Below are 11,178 nucleotides of genomic sequence, written 5' to 3'. Positions count from 1 at the left end.
AAGCTTTAATTTCTCTGTCTCACTGCTTAGCCATGCTTACAGTCTGGATATCATATATGTATGTTATGCTTAGCTGAATTCATCCAATCAAGTTTCCGCTTCTTTTGACAGGAAAAGTAGGAGATTACATTCCTGGTTGAATTCCCCGTAAAATAATTGTAGACAATACTTTTATATAAGGCGTCCCAAACCGTGCTATTTGGTACCCTTTGTGGTAGGCAAGCCATTTCAGTATGAAGAAAGAGTGACACGGGTTAAGAGTGAGGCCAGCTCCACTATTATTACTATTTAAGAGTTCTAGAAGCTACCACCACTTCCATTTACCCAACAAAAAAGCTTATAAGCTCATGTATTAGTATAGTTGGGGTGTCTGCTCAAGAAACGGCTTATTTGGTTCCAGCAGGCTGTCTTATTTTGATCAAGGCAGCTTTCCTGATAAATGGTTAAGAACATACACATTACTTCTAACAAATGGCCAATTTACTTCTGATACTGGTAATTATTTGTCTTTCTGACAAATAATTCTTTCCGTCTTTCTTTTTGATGTGACAAACCTGAAGTGCCTGAGTATTAGCATATGGAGAACTGATTGTTATAATCAAATAGTCTTCAAAGATTCTGCAGAATAACTTGGGGGCCTGAAGAGAGTTAATGTTCGTGGTCAGAACTGATAATAATACTTAGCATTTGTGAAGTGCTTTGAAGATACAAAGCAGGATATGAACACACCCTAACACCGTGACTGCAAAGCAGGTATTTTCTCAGTAATACAAATGGAGAAACAGTTGAAGAATTAACTCTGATTAATTTGCAAGACAGTCAAGTATGTGGTTGACTTTAAATATGGCAGTTTGGTGGCTGCTACTCCACTGCTGTGGGATCTCAGGATTTCCCAATGGAAATGCTGTTAAAACTGAGACCGAAGTCTGCAAATTCTTAGCTGTCAGTCTGTCAAGAAATTCCCTTTTGGAAGAATTGGATGCAGAGAGAAAAAGATAACTTGGTCCCATTCTTGTGAAAGTTAATGGAAATTTCTGTGAATTAGGTTAATACCAGGTGTAAAACGCTGATCATCAAGCAGCTAATTTACTTGCCTTAAGGTAAGAACTCAGGCTAGAGCATTGGTGAAGCAAATCCATCAGTGAATGATTTTGTTCACCCAACTATACAACTGATTTTGAGCATTCATCTGAAAATATCTGAAGCATACATCTTATTTCAATTCCAGTCCTGTCTGCTGGATTCTCATGTAATGAGGCCAACACAGAGACAATCCCATATGTTGTAGGTACCTGTTTTTTTTGATTTTTATGGTCCTGTGAACATTTTGCCTAGGATAAAGTATTAAATACAGCAACAAGTGAATGTTGGGTAAATCTTACTTTGAGAAATAATCATTTTAGACTACAGCCATAGAGTCTCTGCGATGGGGCTAATGTGAAGCTGTTAAGATAAAGACAGGCTTTGGGCGTTTCAGGAAAATTGTGTGATAAATATGTTTTGCTGTTTATTTGTAATTAATTTTAATAGTCTTTGCAATCTCTTAAGGATCCCATTTCTCTTTGAAAATTGGGAAGACGTGCTCGGTGCAAAGGTAATTTTATTCTAAGCTTTCTTCTTAAATAGGGATGCTTCTGTAAATCGAGAACCACCACCGTTTTAAGCCTCCGGGCTGTTGTGGCTACTAGCCACTAGGTGTCAGGTTCTGACAAGTGCTTCAAGGGGCTGCTCAGGCTTCCTGTAATGGTTGGAAGTAGTCATGATGCCAATTACCGGCGTGAGGTACCTGAAAATGCTAAATGAAAATGTTGCTAAAATGTTACGTCTTTCCCCAGAATGCAGATCTCACGTTTCTCTGAGGTATCTTGCAGAAAACCTCCTGATGCACCCTACTGCCTGTACCGAAGCCTGTCTGAAACTTGCAAGGAGGAGGAGGACGGTCCGGGGAGGAAGGACACCGACCTTGGGTTTCAGAGCTTATGCACAACTTCTTGTGTGACACCAACTGATCACTTGCTGTGAAACAGCTCCTCAAAGGTACCGCTTCCACCTTTCAACGGGAAGGATTGTTGTTGAGAATCAGAGGTTCCAGGCTTTAGCTTCTGAACTCATCCCCTATCCCGCAAGGGCAAGAGGGAGTCTGAATTTGCTAAAGAATTGGCGCTGTTGTCAAGTATCCAAGTAAGTGCCCTTGGATGCGAAGCCTATGCCTTTGTTGAGGTAGTGCGATCAAAGTTGCTCATTTTGCCTGCATGCTTTGCCAGATTGGTGATTTTTAAAAAAATTTTTTTTCTGCAGACGTGTTTTTTGGTGATCTTGGCATCCAAAACGACAGGCAGATTTCTGCAGCGCCTCTGCAGAAATGCAGGCGATGCAGCAACGGGGCCTTGGCCTGTGCTTGTGTGAATACATCCAGTAAGTGCACTAAAATCAGGTGCGGCTGGGGCAAGGGCCGGGGGGAGCGAAACTGGGAGACGCAGGTTTCGCCGAACTTTATGTTTACCCACGCACACACCGACCCGTTCTCCTTCGTGAGAACAGACAGCCCAGCCTGGGCAGCAGAATGAATGGCAACCACCCCCCCCCCCCCCCGCCCCTCCCGGCAGCTGACACCGAGGACCCCCTCCCTGTACCCCGGAGCCGGGGGTAGAGGCGGGGGGGGGGGGAGAGATGGTGTGCCAGCCGCCCCCGCCTGGAAGGAGCCCCGCCGGTTCCCGGGGGCACTGCAACACCACCACCCCCCCCCCCCCTTCCCCCTTCCTCCTCCTCCTCCTCCTCCTCCCGGAAAGGAGGCAAGGCCCTCGCTCCCCGCCTAAGCGGGAGGCGCTCGCCGCACGCCGCCCACCGCCTCCGGAACAAAAGGAGCGGCCGCATGGTGGTGGCGGCGGAGCGCCTTGCCGCGCCCGCCCCGCTCCGTTTCGCTCCGCTCCGCTCCGTTCCGCGCCCCGCGCCGCGCCGCCATGTCGGGCAGCGGCGGCGGCAACGGCGGCGTCAGCAGCAGCAGCAGCAGCAATGCGGTGAAGAAGAGGAGCCCGGCGGGCTCGGCCTCCTCGCTGGCCCAGGAGGAGGAGAAGCAGGCGATGGAGAAGATGCTGGCGGGCGGCGGGGCGCAGGAGAACGGTTGTCCCCGCTCGCCCTCGCCCTGCGGCTCCGCCGAGGGAGAGGGGGTGACCCTGCAACGCTCCATCACGTTGCTCAACGGCGTGGCCATCATCGTGGGCACCATCATCGGTTCCGGCATCTTCGTCACCCCAACCGGCGTGCTGCGGGAGGCCGGTTCGCCGGGGTTGTCGCTGGTGGTGTGGGCCGTCTGCGGGGCCTTCTCCATCGTGGGGGCCCTCTGTTACGCTGAGCTGGGCACTACCATCACCAAATCCGGCGGGGATTACGCCTACATGCTGGAGGTGTACGGCTCCCTGCCCGCCTTCCTCAAGCTCTGGATAGAGCTGCTCATCATCCGGCCCTCCTCCCAGTACATCGTGGCTCTGGTCTTTGCCACCTACCTGCTCAAGCCCATCTTCCCCACCTGCCCGGTGCCCGACGAAGCTGCCAAGCTGGTGGCCTGTCTCTGTGTCCGTAAGTACCTGCGGGCGCCTGCTGTCCCGCTACCCCCACGTGGCTCCGACCGCTCGCCGTCGCCTTCCCCCAAAAAGTCTGCCCAAACAGCTGGCTGCCTCGAGCCCGTGGCTTTGTCGGAGATGCACCATCTCTCCTGGGCTACGCTGGCTGCGTACTGGGGGTTTTCAGGCTCTTTTGAACAGCGTGAGCAGGAAATGTGGCCCCATCCCGAGTAAATTGAGCAAAAAATACCCCAAAATGCCAGTTACGGGCTAGCGAGCCTCTCCGATTTCTGGCAATGGGGCGAGCGATAAATGTAACGTGTATTTTGCCCGCGCGCTGGAGCGGGATTTGTCACGCCCTCCTGCAGGAGTGTGTTCGGGCAGGGTAGGATCCGCCTTGCAGCCCTGCAGTGCTGAGGTGCTGCGGTGGCTGGGATGGGATGGGCGTTCATGTGCAGACATCGGTGAGGATAAGGTGCAGTTGGGAAGTTATCTGTCATGAGCAGCTAGCTGGTGCTGAACGTGGTCTGTGCTGCAGCGCCTGGCTGTTTTCAGCACCAGTTTTGAGATGTTTCTCAGCTGTGTGTGCGCTCGTACCACGCTCAAAACCTGGGGTTTGAGGGTGGGGGTTTTTTGCTAGTAAACATTACATCTCACAAGATGTTGCCTTGCAGAGAAGTTCAGTCAAGCTGCGATGAATTTAGGGCTACTGATGTTTGCCATGGCCCACAGATCACTCTCTCCCGCTGTCGTTTTTATCGTCTCTCTGGTATTTTGAGGTTTGCGGTTTTGCCAGTGAAGCCCCGTTTTCCATTGCTCCGGTGATTGCAAAGTCATCCCGTTCCAAATTCCTCATTCTTTAAAAACAGGACCATTTTCAGCCTTACTCTCCTCATTTCCTATTCCATCTGTGTTCTACTCCACTGGTAGTTCTTGTGCCATTGTAAAGATGTATCTTGGGAGAGGATATAATTCTTTGTGAGGGCTTTATAGAGCATTCATTTGGTGTACAAAGTTACAATCAGTTGATCTTTTTATTTTTTCATTTTGAGGTTGTGAAGTCTGCTTGTTCGCGCTGTCCAAAGGGAGATTGTGTTAGATTCCTTCACCCTCTGAGGATCGCAGGCATTCAAAAGTTGCAGCACATGGTCGTTACGGGAAGATATATTGTCTGTAAATGTCTTCATACACAAACTGACAAGAGTTTTTGGTAGATATGTTACATGTCACAGGCAGGGCAGCAAATTGTACTTTTCTTTGGGCGAGATTGAAACTTATTCATTCCCCAGATAAATTTTTAAGAACATAATGGCAAGTAGACAGCCATGTGGACTTTCCATCCAAGTTTTTAACAAAGTGGAGTGCATATATTAAGGAAATACAGTCACACAACTAAGAAAGCTGTAGCAGGGTTAGAAAATAGTTCTGCTGATGGGTTTCTTGCCTCAAGTAGGGTCTCGTGAAAAATCTGGTTTTAGAGCTTCCCTGCCAGTCTGGAATATGGTTTCTTCAGTGACAGAGAGAAAAGGGGCATACATGCACGCACGTGGCATTCGCATTTTTTGCTGAGAAGCCAACAGAATTAGAGCGTTGATTAGATGGACTTTTCTTACTGTTTCATGTCAAAGTTTTGCTGTGCAAGAACATACTGGAGTTGGCAAAGCCTCTGAGAACATGTTTCTAGTAATAAGTAACTTTTCGTCTGCAGGACCTTTCCCAAAACAGGTAGGATGAGGTGTCCGTGTTCCCATTTTACTGATCAGAAAACAAATACAGAGGTAAAGTAGACTTGCCCCTGGTGAGATCTGTTTAGTGACAGGGTGGATTGCAGTATGAAATTTCTTGATGCCAGGTCTCATTCCCTCTTATGCTTCTCCAGTAAGTAATGTGTCTCCAACTTTCTTTTGTTAGCAATTAGTAGTTTTCCTGAAGCAGAACTAGTTCTTGAACCTTTATCTTGAAATGCCAGGGAAAGAGTTGCTAGTTCTACAAATCTGTGTCATTTCCATGTGTTTCTCCTTTAAACTCTACTCCCCCTCCTACACCCCTGGCTACTATTTTGTTTATGCTTTGGGTTAAATTTTTGTTTGTCTCCTTTGCTACAAAAGGTTAGTTCATCATGCATTGCCTTCAGCAAGTTAGTTTTCTGTAACTTTGATTTTTGGAGTTATTTTTTTGACTGTCTGGTGCCAAAACCACATCATGAACTAGTAACAATAAACGAAGTCAATCTGGACCAAGGATTTACCGAGTCACACAAAACTTCTATGGACTAAGAAGCAGCTTTGTTACATGGTTGTTCCAAACATACCCCTACCTTGTGAGATATTTCTTTTTTTCAAGAGCCCTAGGGTAGGAAAAATGGCCTATTTGTGCATACACTCTAGAGCATACATGAACGAGTTATCTCAAAGAGGGGAAGAACAGTTTAGCAAGCAATAGGGGAATCTGGGGCCCCAGGCTGGAATACGGTTGACTTACTATGTAGCTGAAACCCAGCCCTCTAGAACAGTACCAGCTGTATTCTCTGCAAAATTTGTATCTCAACATAAAATGCAATTGACTGCATGGTTTCTAGCAAGTGGAGAAATAACAAAAGTTACTTGTTTCCACTTTGAGCGTTACTAGTGTTGAACAGTTGAATAAATAATGTGTTGTTTGCTATTTGCTGCCGTGAAGTACAGAAATTGAATTCTTAGGCATTAAGATAATCTAAATAAATCACAGTCTTGAAAGAAAGGAAAAATAGTTGGAATAGGGAATTTTGTTCCTCTTACGGTGCTCAGGAAAACAAGGTGGGTGGTAAGTAGAATTTAACTACAAATAGGTATTTTCTGCTATCAAGATTGTAATCTACAGACAGTTAGTATGCAAGACTACTTCTTTCGTAAGACAACACAAATGCTTATTAAGGTTGCCAAATAAAAGTGTGGGAATTCACTACAGGGAAGTCTTCCTGTAGCAAGATGGGTCAAGCTGTTCATCGTTAGCGTGGCTTATTTTATGTTCACCGTGAAACAGCCAGGGCTCCCTAGTTGTAAGAATTTGCAGGTGGTTTGGCTTAACTCTTTTCAGGCTGTGGGTTACTTGGGTAACTCATAAACAGCGTGTTATTTTACCTGTAAGATTGGGTGGCCGATACTTTTAGAACTGATAAATCATAAAAGCAAATCCTAAGGGATAACAAACACAAAGTCCACCTGGTATCCAAGCATTTTTGAACAGGAAAATGTTGAAGTTCATGAAACTGAGAATTTGTACATATGCGTGAAAACCCAACAATAATTTGAATTCCCCCAAATGTGATCTCATATAAACCAATTTTACCCCTTCTGTAGGGGATGGAGGGACAGTTACTACGTCCTGACTTTGCATATTTGATGACATCTGCGTTACAGTATCAGTATTGTACATAGTAAAGGCTTAAACTACTAAGGATTCTGTGCTCTGTGTCTCAGGTGCACATTTGAAGCTATGGAGATAAATGAGAATCCATGCTATTTGTTGTCTGCTCCTCTTTTTTTTCTCTTGAGGAAGCATCACAGTGGAACATTCGCACTGCACTTCCAACGTACTTGCATCTTTTTCTGTGATTTTCTACAATATATTTTGACTTTGAATTAAAAATACTTAGGTAGCAAGTGTAGTTTTGAAAGAACTTGTCATTTATGTATGTTGCAGGACCACCTTCACATAGCAGAAGCGGGATTATGTAAAACTGTTCAATCCTGTCTTTTTTTCCCATTGAAGAGGTGGTGTCCAGGTAGCAGCCTGAACAGTGACACGGAACAGCATCGAGTTGAAATGCAGCCCTGATGTCTCACAGTGCAAATGGGTCAGATTCTCTTTTTACAGCTGGTTGCCACTTGCGTTAACATTTCTTACATGTGAACTGATAAATCTTAACAAAAATAATTGAAAAAAATCACAGAGCACAACCTAATACACAGTGTATGTTCTAGAGATGGCTCAAAGATGAAAAGTTTCAAATTGTCCAGTTAAAGATAATGTGCATATTCCTTATTTCCACCTATTAATTTGCATATTTCCTCCATGCGAGAGGTCTTTGGATTATGGTACGGTAAATTCCCTGTAGATAAGGGAAACAAGGGATAACGCTGCTTGGTGTTTCACAAGCGCCTGAACTGTTCTTTCTATACGCATTCTTATACGCAGCTTGCCACACACCCCCTGTGTGCTACATAACAGGTTGTTCTATAATTTACTTATTTCTTGACAATATAATCTGCTCCACAGAAGCTTGAGAAGCCCTGCCAGTTGCGTGTAATTTTACTCTTGATCTTCAATGTCAAATCAGTGGTTTGATTGTTAGCTTCTGAAGCCTTTTATCACTTGTTAATTATATATGCTAATCTGGCACTAATAACCCCAATAATGCTGCAGCAATATCTGCTACTTCCAAAGCTGCAGTATTTTAATCTTCTTTAAAATTTCTTTAGCCTTCCATTGCTGCTTATGAAATATTATTTTGGGCACTCCTCTTGCAAGCACGGAATTCCAGTAAAATGATCACATATTTCCCATTTGTCTCTTTTGTTATGAACAGCCTAATAGTGGAGGAATTAGTAGCAGTCAGTGCAGAGTTGAGTCATATCTAATAGCACATGTCAGACAGAAGCGTAAGTGCCTGACACCCCCCTAAGTACATTGTGTGTTAGAGGAGGAGAATGGCATCGAATCCAGGGTTTGGCAAAAGTGTATGAACACATGCCTTGAACGCTTGCCAAATTATAGCCGTAGTCCATAAGTGAATATTCAGTGTCAGCATTTCAACTAGAAATCACATATGTTGAAAGCAGGAACGTCTTTATTTGGTATTAAGGTTTTACTTTAAACCTGACAAGTTTGGCTGTTTGACCAGCTGTTTAAAATGAAGCTATGGGTAGATTTTCAACTCATCAGGTATTAGATGGTAAGCAAGGCAAAGACAAAATACATGTTACGCTTGTCTGTTTAAGATGGGTTTATTCTGCAGCATTGCTACTTGGAATTAATCTGCCAGGACAAGCAGGGTGTGAAGCTTTGAAGACTTTTTTTTTTTTTTTTTTTCCCTCCTCCTCCAGAAAGGTAGATTAAATGACTAAGCTGTATCAGTAAATATGCAGTTGTTTGACCAGAGTGGAAGGAAGGGGTCTTCGTAGAATCCCTGCTGTCTGGCTAATGTTGCAAGACTGAGGTTGCTTTTTTAAATCCGCATTTAATTAGAGAGAGTAGCATTAATGAAAACAGCCTCTGACACTAGCAGGACTCCTGAAATGGATGAAGATTTGGAGGACTCTTGAAACACAGCAAGCAACTACTGCATTTCTTGGCATCTCTCTCTTGGCTCTCACAACAAATGTCCCATTAAATTTTATTGTATTTGAATGATTTACAGTACAACTGAGATCCTTCAGAGTCTTTCTTTTCTGACATGAACAAATTGGGAAGGCTTTTTCAGAGAAACTCTCCATGGTCAGTCTAATTCAAAGCAACATCACTAGGTATTTCAAGTATTCCGACAATCTCATCGTCTTAGTGTCGGATGTGGCCAGTAGATCAAATGCAATGGATGAGAAAGCAGTTTCTTGCCAGTCAGCATGCTGAGCTGAATTCTGACCCTCTGCATGGCATAGGTGGCATCATTCAGATTAAAACCTGCCTGGAATTTTTCACTAAGTTCATGACCCAGGATTTAGCACTCCATGCTGAAGTTCAGCCACCTTCCTGTGGATTTGTGGAACCTAATTCAGTACGGCTATGGGAAGGTGCTTCTGTATAAGTGTAACGTCGTTGTGGGCCAGGTAAGATGCCATGTTTTGCAGGTGCAGTAGCTGACCATCTGCTTGGCAAGGGTGGTGATACGTCTGTGAGGCTTAATGTGCACATAAAATATTAGTGGTGTTTGCTGTTAGGAAGATATTTCATATGAGGCGGGCATGGTGGAGAAGACGTTTAGCTTGTGATAGTTATGGGGTCCTTTTAATTTGCTGGGAATGGAAGAAGTACACCTCTTTGTCCTATTGCTAAGTCTGTATTTTGTCTTCCTGTGGTAGAATGACCTGTTTTGCAGAATTGCTGCATCATAGCAACTTTGTCATCTAGCAACTTTGACAGTAAAAACACAAGCATCTTTCTAAGGAGACAAATCAGTAACTCCTACCATTAGCTAGGAGTTAGCTCCCCTAACCTTAATAAATTCCTCATAGTTTTTCATGTATCACACAATTTGAATAGTGTAAACTGTATCACTGTCACTACAGAACCTTGGTGCCAAAGCGATGGGTGCATTTATATAGACTTGAGATCCAGCCTCTGCAGTATCTGCAAAGCGTGAAATTCTTCACTGAGCTCTTCCTCCAGGCAGTCCTGGTGCTGCCTTTTGGCCCTGCCTGTGCCGCACTGGTTGGCACAGCTTTTGAGAGAGAGATGGCAAGTAAGTGCTTGTTAATATATTCTTGCAGAATTCTGGAAACTTGAGGGTGTGGGTACTTCTGGGTTCCATGATGAAATGCTAACATCATCCCGCTTTGCACTAACTTCTCTGGCTCCCGGATCCGAGCCTGTTTCCAGCACAGGGGCTTCTTGGAATTGGAAGAGAGACAGAGCTGCGGCATGTTTGGGGTGTCTGCGGCTGTTTGTTGGAGATGTCCAGAGCTCATGGTCTCGGTTAGGGGCTGGGTCTGGCGGTGATCCCTTTTCTTGCACTCCAGTGGTAGGAGTCGTTTGTCGATGCCCCCGTTCCCTGATTCCTCAGCACTGCTGCTTTGGGAAGAAAAATAACAAGGAAACTGTAAATGGTTGCTAGGTGTATTTATTGTTATAAGTTGATTTTAAGAGACACATTTGCTCTGGGGCCAAGTGCTCCTTTCCAACAGGCTCATGTGGTACTAAGTGTTTCCCTTCTACAGACTGATTGCCCTGGCTGTTAAGTTTCTCCAGGGACTTGTCCTTGAAGAAATACCTGCAAAGTTTTTCCTTCTGCTTTTTCTCTTTACCACCTTGCAGGGCACAAGTCTTCACTCAATACTTATCGAGTTGAAATTTCCCTAACCATTTTCTGTCTATGTCCTTATATGTATGTCTCACATTAGATTGTGCTATTAGAAATAGACACCTGAGACTATTGGAAGATGCTGTGGCATCACAGCCACCTGAATATAAAGTGGGTAATTTTTGGCCTCAGTGAATAGTTAAGGCATTGAGTTTTCCCATGCGTTTAAACCGCTGTAGTCAATATAGTGTAATTCCTTATTTGTACTGTGTGGAGTAACTCTTTGAAATTTTCAGTGTGTCTAACCTCTTGTGAGCATAGGCAGCAGTTCTCTTTAAAGCATGTGGACATTTTGTGTCCGTGCCATGTACTGCTGTCATCCCTGTGGTTTGTTTCTTGGTGGCCATGGGCTCAGTTTGTCTTGTCTCTGTGTGAAACCTGTTTGTACCATCTTTGGTAGAAGGGAAAACTGCTTGTCCATCACCTGCACTTCATGAGTGAAAGGAGCAGCCTTTGCTGTAGGATGGGGAAATGGAAAGGAGCTGAGAACTGTTCTGAAAGTAATTGTGAAGAGAAAATCAACATGGTCCAGCGGCAGATGGTAAATTGGAAGCATCGTCTTAC

At 44.7% G+C, this 11,178-nt stretch overlaps 1 protein-coding gene across 1 annotated transcript in view; it reads left to right on the top strand.

Moving 5' to 3' along the window:
- Positions 1-2,856: 2,856 nt before the first annotated feature.
- SLC7A5 (solute carrier family 7 member 5) overlaps positions 2,857-11,178 on the top strand; it is a 41,196-nt gene continuing 32,874 nt past the window's right edge. Inside the window, exon 1 of the mRNA XM_049804223.1 lies at positions 2,857-3,576. Coding sequence (XP_049660180.1) covers positions 2,961-3,576 — 616 coding nt within the window. The 5' untranslated portion in view covers positions 2,857-2,960. The remainder of the gene's footprint in view (positions 3,577-11,178) is intronic.

The sequence above is a fragment of the Accipiter gentilis genome, chromosome 7 (assembly GCF_929443795.1).
Source record: "Accipiter gentilis chromosome 7, bAccGen1.1, whole genome shotgun sequence".
NCBI lineage: Eukaryota > Metazoa > Chordata > Aves > Accipitriformes > Accipitridae > Astur > Astur gentilis.
This window is presented reverse-complemented; position numbering and strand designations above follow the sequence as displayed.